The sequence below is a fragment of the Mucor mucedo genome (assembly GCF_025094135.1).
Source record: "Mucor mucedo strain NRRL 3635 chromosome Unknown EV154scaffold_39, whole genome shotgun sequence".
NCBI lineage: Eukaryota > Fungi > Mucoromycota > Mucoromycetes > Mucorales > Mucoraceae > Mucor > Mucor mucedo.
Genome location: NW_026252323.1, coordinates 268,655 through 290,809, shown reverse-complemented (window position 1 = coordinate 290,809; position 22,155 = coordinate 268,655). Strand labels below are relative to the sequence as shown.

At 36.2% G+C, this 22,155-nt stretch overlaps 8 protein-coding genes across 8 annotated transcripts; 2 read left to right on the top strand and 6 right to left on the bottom strand.

The window, feature by feature from the left end:
- Window positions 1-3,918: 3,918 nt before the first annotated feature.
- EV154DRAFT_419567 (uncharacterized protein) lies at window positions 3,919-4,479 on the bottom strand (the record flags this gene model as incomplete). Its single annotated transcript, XM_051595903.1, has 1 exon — window positions 3,919-4,479. A coding segment is annotated over one exon (561 nt), but the record flags the coding sequence as incomplete, so codon positions are not given.
- Window positions 4,480-4,937: 458 nt separating this feature from the next.
- Window positions 4,938-6,869, bottom strand: EV154DRAFT_551236 (isocitrate lyase). The gene is made up of 3 exons (XM_051604967.1): window positions 6,187-6,869; window positions 5,428-6,121; window positions 4,938-5,367 (listed from the first exon to the last, which is right to left on the bottom strand). The coding sequence occupies exons 1-3, from the start codon at window positions 6,770-6,772 to the stop codon at window positions 5,037-5,039; spliced, it is 1,611 nt and encodes a 536-aa protein (XP_051458337.1). The 5' UTR covers window positions 6,773-6,869; the 3' UTR covers window positions 4,938-5,036.
- Window positions 6,870-7,507: 638 nt separating this feature from the next.
- Window positions 7,508-8,249, top strand: EV154DRAFT_419608 (ras-related C3 botulinum toxin substrate 1 protein; the record flags this gene model as incomplete). Its single annotated transcript, XM_051595904.1, has 4 exons — window positions 7,508-7,542; window positions 7,606-7,677; window positions 7,724-7,904; window positions 7,959-8,249. The coding sequence occupies 4 exons, from the start codon at window positions 7,508-7,510 to the stop codon at window positions 8,247-8,249; spliced, it is 579 nt and encodes a 192-aa protein (XP_051458336.1).
- Window positions 8,250-8,319: 70 nt separating this feature from the next.
- Window positions 8,320-9,221, bottom strand: EV154DRAFT_480894 (uncharacterized protein; the record flags this gene model as incomplete). The annotated part of the gene is made up of 4 exons (XM_051598358.1): window positions 8,320-8,456; window positions 8,507-8,845; window positions 8,893-9,037; window positions 9,096-9,221. The coding sequence occupies 4 exons, from the start codon at window positions 9,219-9,221 to the stop codon at window positions 8,320-8,322; spliced, it is 747 nt and encodes a 248-aa protein (XP_051458335.1).
- Window positions 9,222-10,487: 1,266 nt separating this feature from the next.
- Window positions 10,488-15,998, top strand: EV154DRAFT_506883 (SNF2 family N-terminal domain-containing protein). Its single transcript, XM_051601343.1, has 13 exons — window positions 10,488-10,973; window positions 11,053-11,109; window positions 11,170-11,199; window positions 11,275-11,550; window positions 11,625-11,634; window positions 11,704-11,933; window positions 11,995-13,044; window positions 13,097-13,231; window positions 13,286-14,228; window positions 14,288-14,595; window positions 14,647-14,872; window positions 14,933-15,475; window positions 15,538-15,998. The coding sequence occupies exons 1-13, from the start codon at window positions 10,731-10,733 to the stop codon at window positions 15,825-15,827; spliced, it is 4,341 nt and encodes a 1,446-aa protein (XP_051458334.1). The 5' UTR covers window positions 10,488-10,730; the 3' UTR covers window positions 15,828-15,998.
- On the bottom strand, window positions 15,935-17,664 carry EV154DRAFT_506880 (S-adenosylmethionine synthase). The gene is made up of 4 exons (XM_051601342.1): window positions 17,499-17,664; window positions 17,112-17,442; window positions 16,661-17,053; window positions 15,935-16,580 (listed from the first exon to the last, which is right to left on the bottom strand). Exons 1-4 carry the CDS (start codon window positions 17,548-17,550, stop codon window positions 16,208-16,210), a joined length of 1,149 nt encoding a protein of 382 aa, XP_051458333.1. The 5' UTR covers window positions 17,551-17,664; the 3' UTR covers window positions 15,935-16,207.
- A 1,230-nt stretch (window positions 17,665-18,894) lies between these two features.
- EV154DRAFT_587477 (uncharacterized protein) lies at window positions 18,895-19,567 on the bottom strand (the record flags this gene model as incomplete). Its single annotated transcript, XM_051606808.1, has 2 exons — window positions 18,895-19,463; window positions 19,546-19,567. The coding sequence occupies 2 exons, from the start codon at window positions 19,565-19,567 to the stop codon at window positions 18,976-18,978; spliced, it is 510 nt and encodes a 169-aa protein (XP_051458332.1). The 3' UTR covers window positions 18,895-18,975.
- A 1,149-nt stretch (window positions 19,568-20,716) lies between these two features.
- Window positions 20,717-22,089, bottom strand: EV154DRAFT_506876 (RNA polymerase Rpb7). Its single transcript, XM_051601341.1, has 7 exons — window positions 22,032-22,089; window positions 21,891-21,974; window positions 21,544-21,813; window positions 21,436-21,486; window positions 21,306-21,371; window positions 21,179-21,244; window positions 20,717-21,117 (listed from the first exon to the last, which is right to left on the bottom strand). Exons 2-7 carry the CDS (start codon window positions 21,900-21,902, stop codon window positions 21,067-21,069), a joined length of 516 nt encoding a protein of 171 aa, XP_051458331.1. The 5' UTR covers window positions 21,903-21,974; window positions 22,032-22,089; the 3' UTR covers window positions 20,717-21,066.
- Between the last annotated feature and the right edge of the window lie 66 nt (window positions 22,090-22,155).

Sequence of the window (22,155 nt, the reverse complement as noted above, 5' to 3'; positions counted from 1 at the left end):
GAAAAAAATCAAGTCACAGCATATATTTACCAGCGCCTTCCATCCGAGAACTAACTCCAAATGCGAACGCTTAAACCAAACTTTCAAACATATGATTACAAAATATGTAAAAGGAGAAGTGCATAGCTGGGATGAATTTGTTGAAACTGCCCTCTTTTCCTGTCGAGTAAGAAAACATGCCACAACTGGATTGAGCCCTTTCTTTATGACATATGGTGTTGAAGCAGTTCTTCCAGGTGACTCAAAACGTCCGTTCATGGAACCTATGACAGAAGAAGATCCGGAGCTCATTGCCGAAAATACATTATCACGTATTAGAATACTAAGGGAGGAAAGATTACAAGCAAGCGAAAAAATGAGGATCCAGGCCGAGAAAGACAAAGCGAACTGGGACAAAAAAATGAAAGGAGCAACAACCCAAACTTTTGAAATCGACGATTATGTAATGCTAAGGCATGAAAACAAGCAAGGCCTTGAATTCAATTGGATGGGGCCATATAAAGTACTCAAAAAGAATAGCGACTACAATACATATCAAATTACTGAAGTGGATGGAAAAATTTACTCCTCTTGGGTCCACACGGATAGACTTCACCCAGTAAAATACGATGGTAGTCCAATTGACAAAACTTGGTATATTCCTCGCGTTGCTCGAGCCAAAGATAAAGAAAAGCAAAAAATTTTACCTTGAAGCTTATTTTGGAAAGGGGGTGTTGTCGGAGTACAATTCAGATACATATATATATTTCTTAATCATACAAAACAATAAAGACCATCTTTTATCTACTACTCCACTCTCGTATATATCTTACTTAATACAAGATCAGACCCGACATTGCTCTGATATCGTTGTGTCGAGGAGGTATTGTTGTTACAATGCGGACTTCCAACAACTATTTTTTTTGACTTCAAACCTAAAATTTATACTGATGATACTGTTACAATGCGGATTTTCAATATGTAATAATTGACTTCAACACTAAAAACTTTATTCAGACAATTTATATTTTTCATGCTAACTTTTAGCATTGTACTTCTCTAACCTGAATCTGTACCTTTTTATATTTAAAACCTTTTGACAAATTTATTATTATTATTTATCCGAAATCAAGGGTATCGTTACCGATCCTTTGATTTCTCAAAAACTATATAAACATTAAAACAAAACATATTTCAATAAACATTCAGATTTTACTATATACTTTTATCATAAACTAGCCTATCAAATATTATATCTTCTATATATAATTGACCTATTATCTTACTGTCTCCCTAGAAAAACCGAAGCCTTAGTCTCTTTTTCTCTGTATCTGTTATCAAGACTAGTGTTCGGAATGAAGATCGAAACTCTCGAGCGAGCTTCGATCGTGTTCCAGTCGAAGCTCGCTCGGATGCGTTTTCTTGCAGCTCGAGCTCGCTCGAAGTTTCTTAAGCTCGGCTCGGTTGCGAATACGATAGCTCGAACTCGCTCGCCCTTATTATTACACAAAGTGCACGTCAAAGTGATGTTAATTACAGAAAATTATGATAATAAAATTGTTATTTATTGAAATAGAAGTTGGAAAAAGAAAAAAAAAACTTTTTTTTCACCAGCCTTAACACCAAATTCGGATAATTAAATCAAACTATTACTGCATCTATATAATAATACATTTGGATTTTTGAACATGAAAGTTTAAATTAATTCTGCTACATCATTTTACTATGGTTGCTGTAAAAAATTGGCTTAGTTGGGTATAGTGTGCAACACTGTTTCATTTTCTATGGTAAATGTGTTTGTTGGTTGTACAATTAAATAAAAGTCCAAAGCATTTTAATTGGAATTATTAAAGCATAAATATAAAAAAAAAAATGGTAAAGGGAAGAAAAGATTAAAATCAAGGGGAAATGCCATCTGTAGTCTTTCAAGGACCTTAACTTTAAAGTGACTACTATCGACATTTTAGCCGAGCGAGCTTCGAGCGAGCATCGATCGAAGCTCGCTCGAACCCAAAAAAAGTGGCGCAAGCTCGAGTACAAAAACTCGGTTCGAGCTTCGTTCGAACTGGCGCAAGATCGGTGCAAGCTCGAAAAGTTCGAACACTAATCAAGACCTTTTATTTTATTTTACTTAACTGGATCGTTACCATATATATTTATTATATATTTATATAAAACAACGTGGTGCTCACTTAAGAACTGAATAATTAACTACAAACGTGTATTATTCTCCTTCTACCTTACTGTCAAAACTAAATCTAAACCAATCACTACTACTCACATTGTATCAATACAATCTGGATAGTGATTGTGATGTTTTATTGGCAGAGGTTATGAGTTAGATAGAGCAAGAATATAAATAACGATTTATATTTCGGTTCTTAATAAAGTGAGTATTCGTTGAGCCGGTACCACTGTTCACACAAAGGTGTAATCGATGGACTAATCAAGCAAGATGATTTAGGCCGACCATACCTAAAAGATTACAACGAGTGAAGAAGGATGCTGCGTGAGAGCATTGGTATTCAAATTGTATTTGTCGTATTTGACGCCTAAATAAATTGAATACACTTACTATTTAATCTATCTTGAGTTATAATATACTTCGTATACTATAACAGACGTAGTACCAGTTCTCTTAATCTTCTACCTGGAAATCATACCCTACTTATCGTAGGTGGTAGAAGGAGCTGCAGTAAATCAGCCTACCGGGATTTAATGTAATCAAGTAATCCAATCATCCCACATATTGCTAAATGGATAAATGGTTTCTCTGCTAGAAATTCCGGACATACGAACATAGGCTTACATAATTATATTGTATAAGCTATGTTTCATGTCGTTACTGATTTACTTTCAAATCCAACAATTACCAGTCTCTGGAAATGTTTATTCGATCTACGCAGAAATTAATTGAAGTAATAATTTAATATAAAGGGACCTCTATTTTTATCATTGCAAACTCTCCAACTCATAATAAAGGATTAAAGAGTCTTATTTCTTTACTTGTTTATTTTTATCTTTACATTTTACCATTTTATACTCAAATTATCTCAGTACTGTCGTATTTGACGCCTAATTCCACGAATACAATTACTCTTATCTTGTCACTCAATTATAATACGTATAACCTATGTATTATAAGTATCATATTGCGAATACATTCCTATTGGTACGACACAGTACCAGCTCCCTCATATGTCAAACTGAGATCAGATTTCATAATCGTTCCTGGAATGGTCGAGTAGCAGCCGAATCTTCTAGTTTCTCATAAATTTATTTTAGTAATCCAATCGAGGACCCTGTCATTGAATGGATAAACTATAATGCTCTAGAAGTGCCGGACATGGGTCAACTAGCTCCTTGTATATAACAATAAGCTATGTTTCATATGTAACTGATTTCTAAATCTAATTCTACCATTTCCCAGTTTGCGGGTAAATAGTCAATTCGATCTGCGCAGGAAAAATCTTGAAGTAAAAATAATTGAATATAAAAAGGACCTCTATTTTTATCATGACAAACTCTCTAACTTATAATAAAGGATTATAGAGTCTCATTTCTTTACTTGCTTTATTTTCCAATTTACATTTCCCTTTTTATTCTCAATTATCACACATGGTTGACCTGCGATAACAGGCCCGGAATATTCTAGTTGCAACGTTGACAAAAATTTCTAATGTTTGCTTGTTCATTTTGGGTTCTTGCTCTTCTCCGTTGGTTCTGGGGAACCTCTCCACGTCGAAATCTTGGGGGAATGCCATTTTCAGCACGAAGTGATCGAATAATATCAACCATATTGTTCAAGCAAGCAGCCATATCACGAGTTCATAGACGAGGAGCAATCCTATTTGTGTTATTAGTCATGGCTTTACAATTTTGATTTGTACATCTGTCACAAGAACAAAAAAAAAAAAAAATTATTAGACAAAAAAATTATTAACAAGTAAAATCAACATACCTTAAGAGACCATGTCTGATTACACGAGGATTTTCTCTTCGTCTATGAGGGCGCGGGTTATCGACCATCCGAAACGTTTCAAGACTTCTACGTTCACAAGCTGGGCAACACTGACTTGTTCTGAATTTATCAATCAAGTACACCCTTTTACCAGCTTTTTGAAGCAACCGACGGAATCCAAGGCCTCGGACCGGCTCATGAAATCTTGTATTAGGAGAAGACCAGTTACCCATAACATAAACAACTTCGACACCAAACTGTTCATCTAGTTTTGAAATAAGATCCTCGTTTCCTTGTTGTCTTCTAATATAGGCAGATAGCCGCATTTTTCTGTGCAAAGGATGAGCAGTACGATGATTGGTTCGGAAGTTGACATAGTTGTTTTGGATGATGCCTGTCATATTGGACCTGTTTTCAAGATACTGTTCAAATTCATCTCTATTTAAGGAATCATAATTAACCAAAAGCCTTTCAGCGGCTGCTACTATAGCGGGTTTCACAGCTTCACGGATTCTACGGTATTTTTTAATTTTTTCAAACTTGTCTTGGTATAATTGATACAAGCTCTATTATTTTTTCTTATAAAGACTTTAAAAATAACAAATATTACGCCAAAGCTAACTCTTTATTATATTGATGTAGTGAAGGTCTTTACAAATCGGTAATAAACACAGCATAACTAGACATGCCTCCATTCTGCCTCAGACAGATGTCTTAAGTTCTCTATTGCCTGAATCTATATATTTTTGCACTTGTTTTGAAGATTGATTAAATTTATAGTGACGCGCACTTCTCTAATGAAACATAATTGTAAAGCTACCTTACAAATACCAACTAAGAGCTGTTTAGGCGAGATGTAAGTTTTAGGAGTTGCTACCTGGCTAGAGCACATACATCACTTCAATAAATATCTGAAGATTTATATAAGTCTAAAAATGATTTTGTTTGTATTCAAGAAGAAAGAAAGAAAAATCGTCAGAATTTAAACTTTACAACTGTACATGTTAACAAAAGAATTTATTAAATGATAGATTTAGAGAAAGGGGGGAAGGAAGTACAATATAAGATTTAATCAGAAAAGGGCTGTACACGAGATTTATTTTTTGAATTGATCCTCTGTAACACCCTTACCCATGGCGGCAGTTGCGGACATACCACCTGTGACGACCTTCATCAACTCATCGGCAAAGTTTGCACCAGACCATTTCTGATGTTGCAAGACGTCCACATCGTGCTCTCTTTCTTTACGCTGAACGTTATTGACGTAACCCAACATACCTTGTTCCTTAAAGCTTTTGGCAAATGTTGCTGAAGCGAGGGCATTTGCGTGGAGACCACCCAAGGTAATAAATTGCCAAACAAATCCTAATTTGCCTAAATTTTGAATATATGAACCCATGTCGGAGTCGTTTAAACCTGCAGCATCCCTAACATAAACAATTAAAACTATAATCTTTTTTAAATTAATATGAAGAATTGTCCCTTACCAGTTGAATGAAGGGGATAAATTGTAACACAACAATGATTCAGGAGATGCAGCCAAGACACCCTTTGAGAAATGTTCAGCTTGAGATAAGATGGGCTTCTTAGTTTCCATCCAGAGCATATCAGCATAACCGGCAAAAGCAATAGAACGAGAAGTAGCGGCTTCGGTTCCACCTTCATAACGATACAAACCCTCACGAACTCTACAAGCATCCCAATCCCATGAGATGACAACACCATACTTGTTCTTGGCAATTTCACGAGCTTCACCGTTTGACTTGAATCGGATATCGGACAAAAAGTCTTTAGCTAAATGAGCTTTACCATTAGCGGATAATTCATCAGCTACGGCGGTACCGTATCGCTTTAAACCAGCACGAGAAATCCAATCATCTTCAATAGCCTGAAGAGCAGCACCTTGAATACCTTGGGCCTCAGCTTCAAGCATCACAGTAGCCAAAGGCTTTAATGAAGGATTGGTGGAGCCAACCAAAAACTCGTGATCACGGGGATCGATGTTGGTAGTAATCAAAGTGGCAGCTTCTGCATCAGTACGAGCAACGACAATATTTTCAACACCCATAATATCGTATTGAACACGAATAGCAACTAAACGGTTGATATGTTCAGCAATAGGAACCAAAACCTTACCAGCCATATGACCACATTTCTTGGTACCGGGAGATTGATCTTCAACTAATTGTTTTGCACATGTTAAATAAACAATACATAATAAAGCAAGGGATAAATAAATGTCTTACCATGAATACCGGCAGCACCGCGTTCGACAAACATCTTGGTCAACTTCATGATAGCGGTAATACCACCATGACCAGTATCACCATCAGCGATCATGGGTCGCAAATAGTCGATCTTGGGGGTCTTTGCTCTCTCTTCAGCAGACATGGAAAGACGATCTTCACGTTGCTTACGATCATGGAAGAGCTGAGCAAAGAAGAGATGCTCGACCTTGTTGGGAACGGTATCCATGGGGTAGTCAGCAAGATCTGGACCAGGTTCATTGGAGGTTGAAGCAGTGGAAGAACATTGCCATCCAGAAACATAGACGGTATCAAGATGAGGAGCCATTTGGGTTACCTGGACGGGATCAAGAGCACCGAAAGTGTGAGAAGTCCCACCAGTAGCCTTGTTTTGTTGAAGGATTTTCCACAATTTCTTGGCTTGAGTGTTGGATCTATACTCAACAGGGAAATTACCACGCTTGGAGACAATAGATTCAGCGGTATAAGGACGTTTGACTAATTTAAAACGAGGAGAAGCCCACCATTGCTTAACTCTGTCAACTTCTTGTTGGAATTCGAGCTGTTCTTGATCAACGTGAGTCATTTTGAAATGTTATGAAGTATAAAAACGATAATTTGAATTATGGGTTTTTTTTTGGTCTCGTATTTATAAAGAATTTCGTTCAGGGGAAAAGAAAATTAATCAACAAAGGCAGGCGTTAGTTAATGATTTACAGTCGGATGCATGAACTGTTTTACATGTGATGTATTTGTTATGTTTGTAAGATAAACATAAATACGCTGTTTACGTAGTTTTGATTGGGTAAACACGTGAGAAGCAACGGGAAAAGCAAATTTCATTTAAAATAATTTCCCCGGGAAATGAAGTATAAAGGGTCTTTTTTTTTTTTTTTTCCTGTGTGGGGCAGCATTTAGTTTGAAAAGAAAGGAATATGGCCAACACTTCTATACATGATTTTACCGCAAAACTTCTTGGCATAATTATGCACTGAATTGTATACTCCTTATGTCGAATGATAAAGACTTGTTGCATGCTATACCTCATTTGGGATTAAGGAGCAACAATACTCCTTTAAAATTCTATAATCAACTTTCCTTGCATAATAACGCTTAATTGTTACAAGAGCCCAACAGACACACCCCCCTTTTTTTCTGAACAAGAATTATCGCAGTCCTCTGTTTTAACCCCCTTTCACTCCAACCGCCCCCTTCTTTTCTTTTTCTTTTGGCTTTTCCTTTTTTTTTTTCTTTATACACTTCTTTTTATTTCAAAGTCATTTAAAGAATGGATAATCAAGCAGGACAACAACAACAGAGTATGCAGGCTATCAAGTGTGTGGTAGTAGGTGATGGGTAAGGAAAATGTATAGGCAGACAGAGAGAAATCGACCAATTGACGGTTTTTGACAATTATAGTGCAGTTGGAAAAACATGTCTCTTAATTTCATACACAACAAATGCGTTTCCAGGCGAATATGTACCCACGGTGTGAGTGTAGTTGCCATTCATTAATTAAGTAGCTAATGATTCCTAGTTTTGATAATTATTCTGCTAATGTGAAAGTCGATGGAAAGCCTATTAATTTGGGATTGTGGGATACAGCAGGACAGGAGGATTATGATCGATTAAGGCCTTTATCATACCCACAGACCGATGTATTCTTAGTTTGTTTTTCACTAGTCAGCCCACCCTCATTTGAGAATGTAAAGACAAAGGTAACATATGATCCTATCTTAAAGCCGAAGTAGAATGCCTAATTTTCTTTTTAGTGGTATCCAGAAATAAATCATCATGCGCCTAATAAACCGATTATTTTAGTTGGAACAAAACTTGATTTAAGAGAGGACTCAGAAACTATTGAAAAACTCCGACAGAAAAACATGATACCCATCTCATATACACAAAGTTTGCAAATGGCAAAGGAGATAGGCGCCGTAAAATATTTAGAATGTTCTGCTTTAACACAGAAAGGTTTAAAAAATGTATTTGATGAGGCCATTAGGGCTGTTTTATGCCCAACTCCTCTTTCAAAAAAGCAAAAAAAGTGTATCATTTTGTAACAGAAGCTACGATAATGTAACTAAACAAAAATAAATAAATAACAAGTTATTGCTATAACTTCGTTCTTTTTTACCCCTTATCAGTGACAATATTACGTGATCTTATGAACACTGTGTACTTCAATACCCAACGAGGGATAAATACTTCATCCCGTACCAAGTCATACTTCTGCAACAAATGTGTCAATTCACACGTCTTTAAAATGGCTAATTTTTTGTTAAAGCGTTGTCTTGTCAATTGTTTAAACCCAACTTACTAGTGCAGTCTCCATTATGCAGTAACTCAATATGTTTGTCTTTTGCCAGTTGGATCAAATCTAAAGGCATGTGACAACATTCTCCTACATGGATGTGATTGATCTTTGGTTTAATTTCAACTTGGTTTAAAAAGTCTTCTAGATCATGGCGGCTCAGGTCGGTTACACCCAAATTTTGCACTTTGCCCAAATTTACAAGATTCTCCAAAGACTTCCAATACCTGTTATTAGATGTAATTAATGTATCGATATGCTTAATGTCAAGTAGCTTAATAAGATGATCCCACGCTTCGTCCGCATAGGTTTCCTGTCCCACAGAGTCAAGATAAAATAATTTGGCTAAAAAGTATTAGAAATCCCCTTTCTTCCGGAAAAGAGTGGCATACCCGTAATTTCTACATGATCTCTATCCTTTGGATCAATTCTACTGCTGGACCTAAGATCTGGTATCTCCACTAACTTTGTGTCCTTGTAATAACGATAGTTCAACCTATCACCATAATCCAAGGTATCGTTGATTGCGTCCAAAATCTTGTTTGATTTAAAGTTAAAGTTACTTGTTTTATGTAAATTATGGCATCATACTAACCTCCATGTTTGTTTTTTTATCAAATACAGAGTTACGCCCAATCACACTTTTCACAATATTACCTGTGTACAGGGCTAGATGTTGATAACTAGAGGGAAACTTTTCTTTTGGCGAGAACATTTCCATGATAAAAAGAGAAAGCAGGTAAAAAGGAAATGGGAAAAAATGCGTGGCACTGATACGTCTTTAATTCTACATAAGAATCGATGGCGCCATTGGTGACTGCATCACGGCATGTCTCTTACCAATCAAACACACTTGTTTTTTTTTTAGGTTTGGACGTGCATTACGAAGCAGTCCAGTGCTTCTGGCAACAGCAACGAGCTGGGTGGTGCGAAAGCAGAGAGGATAATGTGGCCATGGTCTTAACAACATGAACAATTACATTCATAATTTGTAAGATCGAGGAATACGAATCAATGTTTTTCAAAGACTACAATGTTCATTCCTCAATTCAGAGCAAAGCCCAGGGGTTTAATTTTTTTTTTTACAGCTGGACAAGCGTTTCTGTCAAGAACATTTACTTTAGAATGCAGCGTTTCGTAAGAGCATCGTGGTCAAATCTTTATATCAGTAGCTACAAACTGATATTTGTCGATTAAAATAGAAGCGTTCGATGGTTATCCTTCAGCTCTGGAATCATGAAGCCAATTTTCTAAGATCATAATGAGTTGAAATTCTTCTATTCTATTTAACTACAACAAAGTGTTGTCTTATAGTGATGCCATGTGGATATGGACAGGAGACAAAATTAATCATGTTTGCCTTAGAGTGTTTTTTACGAAATGATTAAATCTAGTTTAGTTTTTGATGAAATGGCTGTAGTTTCTTTTTAATGAAAATCCTATGCGAGGCAGTGCAATGCAAGAAAACGATTGGTTGAAATATTTTTTTTTTATGTTGAATCAAATTTTTGATGTAAAAAACTGATGTATGCATTAAATGGCATAGAATAAATGTATAAAGAATTCAAAAGCAAAGATAAAAAAAAAGAAATAGTTTTTTTTTTTTTAAATAAAGTCTAAAGAAACTCACCACAAGTCGGTACGAGATGGACGGTGCAAGAAAACGGTAGAGTGAGTGGAACCATAAAGCGGTATGTTTTATAACTGTGTTTGATTGTATACCATGATCTGGCTAATGACATTCTAGTCCTAGACGGATCTTCAAATCATTAACACTCAGATTTAATAAACGCAAGCTGGGCAGTCTTTTGGATGTCTGAGTTCTTCAGTACGAATGATGGAAGCATAATCTGTTTTGCGTATATTTTTTAATATACTATTTAAATTACAAACGAAAAAATAAATAATAAGGAAGGCTGGAAAGCCTTTAGATAGCTGTGCACTTAATATTTGAACAAGAGTCTTATACGATAAGAATTTAAACATCATTAAAGATTGTTTTAGAAAAAAAATATAAAAAGAAAAAAAAAATCAACTTCTTGCTAGTAGCGTCACAAAGTGACGTGCGAACCCAAAAGGGTTGAGTTGAAAAAAAAAAAATAACAAAAAAATAAACCTTTCTCTTCCAACCTTGAGAACACAACTTTTTTTCTCATCTTGAATAAAAAAGCTGCTTGTTTTTTGAAGCCCATTTTCCTTGAAATTAATCCAACCGAAATAAGTTTCATGAATGGCGTTTGATCAACCTAATCAAGCACCTCATCGCCCTCCACAGGCACCACCACCACAACAACAGCAACAGCAACAACAGCAACAGCAACAGCAACAACAGCAGCAACAGCCATCGGAAGATTGGGAATATAACAGATACAACCCCGGACCTTACCCACCATCTTCTTATCCTCCTCCTTCGCCTCAAAACCGTGAAAATTACACTTACCCTACCTCTTCTAATTCAACTTCTTGGGAACAGGTAATAAAAAAAAAACAGTTTGTGTATATCATAAAAAAAAAAAAAAAAGACGCGATAAATAAACTAATCGTTTAAATAGAACCATTATCCTCCCACTTATCAACAACAAGCATATGATCCAATTCGTAGCAGCCTAGTATGATTCAAAGATACAGGCCTTATATGCATATTTTATTAACCTATGTTTATCTATTAGGGACCAGAATCGCTTTCTCCACCCCAACAGGTATAAAAAAAGAAAGAAAAAAAAAAGAAATATACGTATACTAAAAAACAACACAAAAATGCATAGCCACCACAGGCAGTGATTTCACCTGTTATGTCTATATCTCAGCTGCTTTCATCGGATAATCCACCTAAACCTGTTTATTCACCCACATTTCAACCATTTGAGCCTACACGTCAGCATGGTATTCAAAACTTGTTAAACAGCGATAACGAAGAAAAGTACCAGATGGCTGATTCTGATACAGATACTGAAGATATCCCATTAATCCGATCTCCCAAAGTGATGCAACATCATCAACACCAAGAAGTCATTATTGACCACCGTGATCCTATCATTGTTACTGCAAAGGTAAAACTTGATTAAAAAAAGAAAAAAAGAAAGAACAATGAAACTAAGCAATCTGATTTTTATGTACTATACAGAGTCGTAAAAGTATATGATTATAATACTCTTTTTATAAGGAACTCATTGATGCTAACTATTTTTTTTTTGTGCGAAAAGTCCGCAGTGACGAGAGTGACGATTCTTCCATGGATGAAAGCGACATTGAATTACGACCCAAATCAGGGAAATCACTTGCTCAGCGTACTCGTGAAGAATTAGTATTTTCAGAGGGAGAAGAAGAAGATGACGAAGTACTTTTAGCCCATCGAGAAGAAATGGTTCAGTTCATGATTGATGTGCACCGCCGAAGAAAGCGAGTCATTGAAGAATACGAAAAAAAGGAAGCTGTAAGTTTTTTTTATCATTATCCCTTATTGTGGTAGCTAAAACGTCATCATTTTTTTTCAGAGCCGTCATTTAAAGATGAAGGAACGCATTGAGCAAATTTATGAAAAGAGATATGGAACACGTATGCCAAAGAGCGATGTATTTAAACGAAAATCCAAGAAACCACAAATAAAGCGATTCAAATATCATCACGACGAATCTAGTGATGAGCTTTTAATTGACGAGGAACGCAGACCTACTGAACGCAGGATAGAAGACGACCGTCGAAAGATTTGGTTGACGATCGCAAGAAAGGATATTCCTCGCATGAATCGTATTTTGTCCCGCGTACAAGCAACTCGTTCTGGCAATTGTAAAAAAGTCGCCCAGTATTGTCAAAAGGAAGTACGCCGTGTCGTTACAAACGGAGGCCGTGCTAATCGTGATATGCAAAACAAGGCAAAACGCGCCAGTAAAGAAATGCTCTTGTTCTGGAAAAAGAATGAAAAGGAAGAAAGAGAGTTACGCAAGAAAGCGGAGAAGGAAGCTCTCGACAAGTTGAAACAAGAAGAAGAACGTAGAGAAGCCCAACGCCAAGCTCGTAAATTAAATTTCTTGATCACCCAAACTGAGCTTTACAGTCATTTCATCGGTAGAAAAATTAAACAAGACACGGGTGAGGATGACGATACTGCTCAGCCAGCTCCATCTGGATTATCTACACCTTTAGATGCAGTACCTGCATCCGATGAATTAGATGCTGGTGCAGGAATAACTCATATAGGCGAAGTTGATTTTGATGAGGAAGACGAATCTGTTTTAAAGGAACAAGCCAGATTAAGTGCCCAAAATGCTCTTGCCAAACAGCGTGAACAGACAAGAGAATTTGACGAAGGTGCTCGTGAAAGACGTCTTGCTGCCGGTGAAGATGAATCTAGTATTAATCAAATGGCCTTTGATGATATGAATTTCCAAGAACCATCAAGTATGGGTTCTGGTCCTGAGGTGTTGCAACCCAATATGCTCATGTGCCAACTTAAAAGTTATCAGCTTAAGGGTTTGAATTGGCTTGCAAATTTATACGAACAAGGCATCAATGGTATTCTGGCTGATGAAATGGGTCTCGGAAAAGTAAAGTATATAAAGTCCGATCATGAAAATGCATAACTAACACTGGGAATAGACTGTTCAATCTATTTCGCTATTGGCATACCTTGCTGAGGTTCACAATATCTGGGGTCCTTTCCTTGTCATTGCGCCTGCATCTACTCTTCATAATTGGCAGCAAGAATTCGCCAAATTCGTTCCCCAATTCAGAGTAATTTCACCTTTTTTAGAGTGATTCAAAAACAATATTAATTCTCTACAATAGGCACTCCCTTATTGGGGTAATCCCAAAGATCGTAAGGTATTACGTCAGTTCTGGAATCGAAAGCAATTATATGGTCGAGACGCACCCTTCCACATTGTTATTACCAGTTACCAGCTTGTATTGACGGATGTGACCTACTTTCAACGAGTGAAATGGCAATATATGATTCTTGATGAAGCGCAAGCGATCAAGAGTTCGTCCAGTGCCCGTTGGAAGCAGTTACTTGGATTCCATTGTCGTAATCGATTACTTTTGACAGGTACACCTATCCAAAATAGTATGCAAGAATTATGGGCTTTACTTCATTTTATTATGCCAACGTTGTTCGATTCACACGAGGAATTCAGTGAGTGGTTTTCAAAGGATATTGAAAGTCATGCAGAGAATCGAGGATCATTAAATCAGCATCAATTGAGGCGTTTACACATGATTTTAAAACCATTCATGTTGCGTCGTATCAAGAGAAATGTGCAGCATGAATTAGGCGAAAAGATTGAGGTGGAAGTGTTCTGTGAATTGACAGCTAGACAAAAGGCCTTGTATCGTGGGTTAAAGGAAAAAATTTCGATTTCTGAATTGTTGGAGAAGGCTACTTCATTGGGTGACTTAGAGAATTTAGATAGTTTGATGAATTTAGTCATGCAGTTCAGAAAGGTTTGTAACCATCCTGAATTATTTGAACGTGCTGATGTAAGATCGCCCATGTCATTTTGTAATTACAGTGAAACAGGTTCGCTTTCAAAAGAAACTTCCTTGTATTGTCCTTATTCTGCTACAAGTCACATCACCTATCGTATCCCCAAAAAATTATATCGTAATGGTGGTATTCTCAAGGTCGTTAGTCCCGATACAAATGCAGGATTTGAAACAAAATATCTAGACAATATGATGAATATATGGAACAACAAATATATTCATGATTCCGAATTCTCGAACGATAAAGGTAAACAAAACAAGTAGATACATATAAAAATTTTACATTAACCATCCATTATAACTTAGATTCCGCATTTTCATTCTTGAGATTCACAGATATGGCACCACAAGAAGCAAGTTATCTGTCGAAAGCATCCCTGATGGAAAGATGGGTAGATCATTTGGCTAAACGTGATCAACGTACAATAAGAAGTTTTTACCATGACGAACCTCAAGCGGCTGTCAACACATCTGCATTATTTCTGATCACAGAAACAAATTCCCCTACAAATCCACTCAACATTACACCCGATTCAGCCTTATATGAATTGACTCATATATCAGACAAGTTCATTCACGATACACATGTCTATGGCCAATGTTATTTCCCTGCAGTAAGTGGAAACAATGTTATTATATGTGCAAACATTTAAAATTATGAATAGGTTACTGCTGTACCCGTGGATATGGTCTGCGACGATATTTCGTTTATTCGCGAGAAACAAGATGCATTGTTCAATATCAATACTAGATCTTGCTTCTATGGCACGCCCGAATATAATACAGATATTCAAGAAGCATCCAACCTATCTGTTGTTGTACGAAAGACTGATGCGGGAGTCATGACGGTCCCATCATCTGGTTATGGATTCTCCTTAATGAAGGTGCCATGTAAGTAAAGACATATGGAGTGCATATTTATGCAGGTTGGACTAAGATGATTTGTAATAGCTATGAAGGATCTTATTTTGGACTCTGGCAAGTTAGCCACGATGGACAAATTATTAGAACGACTCAAGGCAGAAGATCACCGTTGTTTAATTTACTTCCAAATGACCAAGATGATTGATTTGTTCGAAGAATATATTGCATATAAACAATACCGCTATCTTCGATTAGACGGTTCATCCAAAATTTCCGATCGTCGAGACATGGTACAAGATTGGCAAACACGACCCGAGATATTCATCTTTTTGCTTTCGACACGTGCGGGTGGTTTAGGTATTAATTTGACTGCTGCTGATACGGTCATCTTTTATGATAGTGATTGGAATCCAACCGTAGATCAACAAGCAATGGATCGAGCACATCGTCTAGGTCAAACCAAACAAGTGACAGTGTATCGATTGATTACAAAGAATACCATTGAAGAAAGAATTCTTCAGAGAGCAAAACAAAAGGATGAGATTCAAAAGGTGGTCATTTCAGGCGGCGAGTTTAAATCAGTTGACTTTAAACCTAGAGAGATTGTGTCACTTCTTTTGGACGATGAAGGTAATAGAACAAATTTATACGTGTTTTGCAATGATTGGGAAATTCTAAATTGGCTTTTGTAGAACTTGACGATAAATTACAGATGCAATTGAAACGTAAGGCTGAGGAAGAAGAACAGAAGAAGGCAGCAAGGCCAGTGAAACGATCTAGAAAACAAGCGTTAGCTGCAGAGGGATCTAAAGAATCTACACCGGCGCTTAGTCCATCGAACGTAGATCGCCTTTTCAGTGCGGGAGAAGATACATTTAATAATACAACGGAGGAAGATACAAGCGGAACTTCATCACCAGCCAAGAAACAAAAGCCGACACGAATTGGTCGACCGAGAACAAACTTTTCATTTACTGGTTAAAAATAATAATAAAGATAGTTTTTTTTTTTTTACAATAAGATCAAGTGATATTCTTAATAGAAAAGGCACGGAGGTGATGACAGATATTGAGAAAACAAACAAAAGAGTATTATGACCACTTTGTGGTAAAAATGTATATTTTATTTTAAAACCCATCCTGCAACCGGGATGGCTATCGGTTCCGATCATGTTGAATGTCAGTGTGTAAAAAAAAAGAGGAAAAAAAGAGGAAACAATTATATAAAAAAAAGGGGAGGAAAATTATCTAACAATTAGAGTTTTTAAAAAGAGAAGAGAAGGAGGTGGGGGGGATATGAAATGCAGTTTGTTGAAAACGTTAACTCCAAAAATAAGTTTTTAACAAAATTAAGTTAAATAGCTTAGAACTTGAGTTCCTTGGGTTGTTCCCAAGAGAATTCGTCACGACCGAAATGACCGTAAGCAGCAGTCTTTTGGTAGATGGGCTTGAAAAGATCGAGCTCCTTGACAATGACACCAGGACGGAGATCAAAGTTTTGACGGATGATTTCGACCAAGTCAGTGGCAGACTTCTCAGAGGTACCATAGGTATCAACGAAGATAGAAAGAGGCTCAGCGACACCAATAGCATAAGAAAGTTGGACAAGAGCACGACGAGCGAGCTTGGCGTTGACCAAAGACTTGGCGATCCAACGAGCAGTGTAAGCAGCAGAACGATCGACCTTGGACCAATCCTTACCGGAGAAAGCTCCACCACCGTGAGCACCCCAACCACTGTTTAATTAAAAGAAAAAAAAAAAAATATTAGAAAACCGAAATGAAAATTTTTTCATAACCAAATCCCGACAACTTACCCATAGGTATCAACAATAATCTTACGACCGGTCAAACCAGCATCACCTTGGGGACCACCAATGATGAACTTACCAGAAGGTTGCAAATGGTAGACGGTATCCTTGAGGAGATGGGCAGGGATAACAGGCTTGACAATGTGTTCCATCAAAGCCTTACGGAGATCTTCAGTCTCAATCTCGGCAGCGTGTTGAACAGAGACAACAACGGTATCGACACGAAGAGGGATCATGGCACCGTTATCGTTCTTGTACTCAATGGTGACTTGGGTCTTGGAATCAGGACGCAACCAAGAGAGGGTACCGTCACGACGGAGGTCAGCCATACGCTTGTTGAGCTTGTGAGAGAGGACAGCAGTCAAGGGCATCATCTCGGGGGTTTCATCAGTGGCATAACTTTATAAATATTATTAGCAAAAAATAAAACTTAAAACAATAGACAATAGATGCTTACCCAAACATGATACCTTGATCACCAGCTCCAATATCTTCAATGTTGAAGGACTTTTGAACAAGACCTTGAGAAATATCAGGAGATTGTTGTTCAATAGCAACTAAAACGTTACAGGTCTTGTAATCGAAACCCTTTTCGGAATCATCATAACCAATTTGCTTGATGGTGTTACGGATAATCTTTTGGTAATCGAGGTTAGCCTTGGTGGTGATTTCACCAAAGACCATGATCATACCAGTCTTGGCAGCAGTTTCACAAGCAACCTTGGACATAGGATCTTGAGCTAAACAGGCATCCAAGATAGCATCAGAGACTTGATCACAGATCTTGTCTATAATTGTTTGTTAACTATTTGTTTAAAACTCTCTAATCAATCTTTAATCTTACCAGGGTGACCTTCACCGACGGATTCAGATGTGAAAAGGAAAGTTTCGCTCATTTTTGTATATAAAAAGGGTATGGAGGAAAAAAAAGCAAAAAAAAAATTATTGTTCACGAATGTATTTATTGACTAAATTTTTTTTTTTGTGAAAAATATCAATTAAAGCCACCGAATTTTACCCAATGAAAACAATAAGAAATTGCGTATCAAGCCAATCATATTCAAGTAAACATTCAATCGCGACATCCTCAATCAAATTGGTTGATCTTTTATGTTTGTATCGTGTAGTTTTAGTATAGGGAGACATATTTTTTTTTTCTTCCAGTAATCTAGTTATGTAGGTGACTTTATTTATAATTTAGAACTGGACTATTTATATTATACCATCGTCTTTTTTTTTAAATTTTTTTTTTTTTTTTTGGCTGTCAAATAATCTAAATCTCATCTTGAACCACCTTCACCCCCCGTTAACCCTTTGAAAGGCGACACAAGATGATAAAATTGTATAATCTTATTCTAAAACGCTATAATTCCCTTTTTTTTATTACTACAAACTTTCGACCTATTAGCAATTGACACAATTTTAAAAATTACATGTGCTAATACACCCCTCCCCCTTTTTTTTTCCATGGCTACACATCTGGTTTTTCCCAGGCTTTCCTTCAATCATATCCCTTCAATTCTCTCGGGCTTATTTTCTGGGTCTCTTTTGAGAATTTATTTATAGCTCATGTTTTTCTTACAGCACCCTTGTACTCGGACATCATGTGATTATTTATGGCTGTCTGATATCTTTATTACTATTACACACAAACTAACTCTTTTATTTCGGTTTGGATTGAGTTTGATTAGTCGGATAAGAAAAAAGATGGTCAGTTCGGTGGTTGTACAAACTATCATTTTTTCTAGCATTGGGGCATAAAATAAAAAAAAAAGATCATCTCTATTCTGTGTTTAAAAAAGTTGTGCCTGAACCAAATATTTGTTTATTGCGGCACCTTTATTGTTCAAAAATCATGTTTCATATCACATACATACACGCTCACAGAGAGAGAGAGAGAGAGAGAGAGAGAGAGATCAATTGATTTAAAAACCATCCGTGAGAAATATCTCTACCAAATGACGTTGACGGTTGTTTGGTCTTAACGACCATTGTTCCCACAAACACATGATGTAAAAAAACGGTGTACCGGAACCGTGAATGATTCGCTCCTCGATCATATAAAGCCAGACTTGCCATGTTTATTTAGAATTTATAAAACGGGCAAGGGGTCAAATCACCTGTCCATAAGCTAAAATGTAATGTAATACCTTTTCAGGTACTTGACACCTGCAAAAAGGTACCGACCTGATAAAGCATGACTTTCCAGGATCACTTATTTACACCTTTAGCAGGTATCAAATATACCTCACATGTTGTCTGATTATACCATATATTTTATTTTAGGTTTATATAGGTCACTTATTGTGTGCTGTAGTAAGCTATGGTTTGGACTCAAGTGCATTCAAGAGTCGAACTGTGGGATCATCATTATCTTCCAAGACATTTTTGTCTTTATAATTAGCTAGGAACCATGTAAGGGCAATTAATGGATCCATGGGTCGATTCATATCACCCTTTGGGATAAAGAGACACATTTCCGCCCATATATAACTGTCAAATTCATACCATTTTGAATTGATAAAACTAGGTGACAAGCCTATTAAATCAAGTTCTCCGACACACAGAAAGACATAGCATGGCGTTACATTATGTTGGTCATAAAACTCCAAACATTCGCTTATAGCTTCTTTAACGGTATAATGATTACATTTGTTAGGAATTCCCACAATAACAGGTAAGCTGGAGTGTTCTACTCGTGGAAAGTAACGAATTTGATGGAAATCATCTGCCCATGTGGTAGACCTCATGAAATAAGAATCCTCTACATCTAGAACTGCCTTTGTGATAATATTGATCACCTTGGGTTCTTTCAAGAGGTTAAGCAATAAAAAAATTAGCATGAGTATCTATTCTATTATCTCCTTTGTATATATCTATGTATCATTAACCTTGGAAGTTTGTTTTGGTCATAACAGAATTGAATGTGAAGAAATAAAAAAGTGGATGATTAACAATTTTTTTTTATTAACCATACGTACTAGCAACATTAGCTGACATCACGTCATATCTACGTATTGATAAACATTGCACCGAATAATGTACATCAGATCATGATACTGTTAGAAGGGCAAACAGAAAGGTATTTCTATGAGGCATGACATATATATATCAAATAAGAAACGAGGAACATTGTTCTCAAATTTTTAGCATTTATAATCTTTATACATTAGTTTGAAGACACAACATTCTAAGGACTGATTTATAATCGACGCACCCTTTTTCTGTTATATCTGTAATGCTAATACAAAGACATTGGCGCGTAATTGTTGAGCTTTCCATTTTAGTGATCTCCACAGACTTACAAAACTCATTTAGCTTAATAAACTCGACGGTGGAATATACATTAGGTTTAAAAAATAGTTTGCAAGCAAAAGTAGTCGAATTGATTCATTGTATGTTAAAGTGCTGGGTCGTGAGCTCTGCTCTGGTACTGTACTTGAGTTTTTTATTACAAAAGATATTGTTCTACCTCCCGTCAGCATTCCTCCAGTATATAAGCATCATCTTACATGGACTTTTATAAATACCATATCTAGTCATGTAGTTTACCCTATCCATCTTCGTCAGTCCTATCTCTGATATAGCTTGTCTAAATTTCCTACAATCTGCTTTCCATGTTCATAGGAAAAAGAAGAGGCGTATTGTATTTGTTGTAACGATGTTGCTGATTCTGATTATTTGGAAGTGCTTGTATTATATTGTACAGTTTGACAGTATATTTTTTGAAAGTTAAAATTGTAAACCGTCAAGCTGACACAATGTGACCATCCGACTTGATAGTCTGCACTCACAGTGGCTTTACAACATCCTACAAAAGCAAATACTGGCTAACTTGTGCACCAGTCTCCAATATTTTTCTACTGCCGGATGCTATATATCAGCATCTTGTTTTGGTTTTTCACCAGTAACATGATTTCTAGTATAAAAAAAATAAGCACTTAGAAACCTAAAAAATATCTTTTGAAGTGCTACTTCCAGAAAGTCATATTCTACATTTAAGTAACTGTTGAATAATTTATTTTTTGTTCTACGAGATACTTCATTACGTGTCTCAACAAAGGGAACTTGAAAGAGGATGAAAAGAAAAGGCCTTTATTTTTGTGTTTTTTTTCAAATCTTCATAAACTGATCTTTCAAGATAATGGAGATCCTCGTCAAGAAAGGTTGTCTCGCACTATCACCTAAACCATTTCGAGCTAATAGGCCTTGCAATAAATACAAATTATCTAAAGTCTTATTTATTTTTTTTGATCCGGATTATCTTGTTATTACAGTTTGGTTTGAAAAATTAAGTCTTTCAGGGTAGAAAAAAAAGAAAATACACAAAATATCGAAAATTATGGCTCTTATTGATTTTTCTCTTTTTTGTTGTTGTTTAGGAGCAAATGAGTAAGAGGAAAGGGGGATCTTTAAGAAGAAATAACACCCAAATAATCTTCTTTAATAGTACCGATAGCAAACTATTCATCGCGTTAAAACCTAACCACAAAAACCAGCCCAAGAAAGAAAGAATATACTTACTATTTCAGTTGCATCGACACGAGTACCTACCAATTTTAAGCGAACCTGAACATCCTTCTGTATCACCTTTTTAAATGCATGTCAAAAAAAAAACCTCTACCTTAAAAATCAATGCAAGAACTATTACCTGATCCTCCGAAGAATAACATGGTGGATTGCCATTGGCATCGAATTTCATATCAGTGGGTATAAGCTGATTATATTCCAATCAGTCAAACTTCACTAAAAAAAAAAATAGATAGAAAAAAAGAACTTACATGGTTAGAAACAAAGACTTGTAAAGGACCAACATCTGCAAAGAAACCCATCTACAAGCCAATTTATTAGCCAATGTAAAAAAAGTTGTAATATTGTGGTCAACATACCTTATTTACAGTTGTGACGATTGCATCCAAGACTTCACCCTTGTAAGGTTTGAAGACGATAGCTTGATAATTAACCTTGAATTCTGCCAAGCCAGATCCGGGTAAGATTTTACCTTTGCCAATATTGTGAAGGGATAAGACTGTGATAACATAACCATATCTTCCTGTACATGTTCCCTCCACATCAGCATACAATTTATCCTTTAATTGAACTTGCATATTGGGTCCAAAATACGATGGGTGTAAGGAAATAGTGTGTGTCAATTCTTTCTGTTATTTTTTTTGGATAAAATAAAGACAATGTAAATACTTCCATTATTGCCATGTGCTTTTGTTGAAAAATTTACCAAGAAAAACATGATGTGTGATTTTTAAGATCCAAGATTTATTTGTTGCAGTAGATTATTAAAAAAAAAAGAAGGAAGAGGTTCCTAATAAAAATATAAACATCATGAAGAGGATTCAATACATGATTTCTAAACCCACACCTTGTATCTGCTCCGTCTATAACGCGTTAAAAAAACCCGTTTGTAATTATAGAAAGAACTATTCATCGTTAGCTCCCACTGCCTTCAAAAAAAGTCAAAGGAAAAAAAAAAAAAAAAAAAAAAT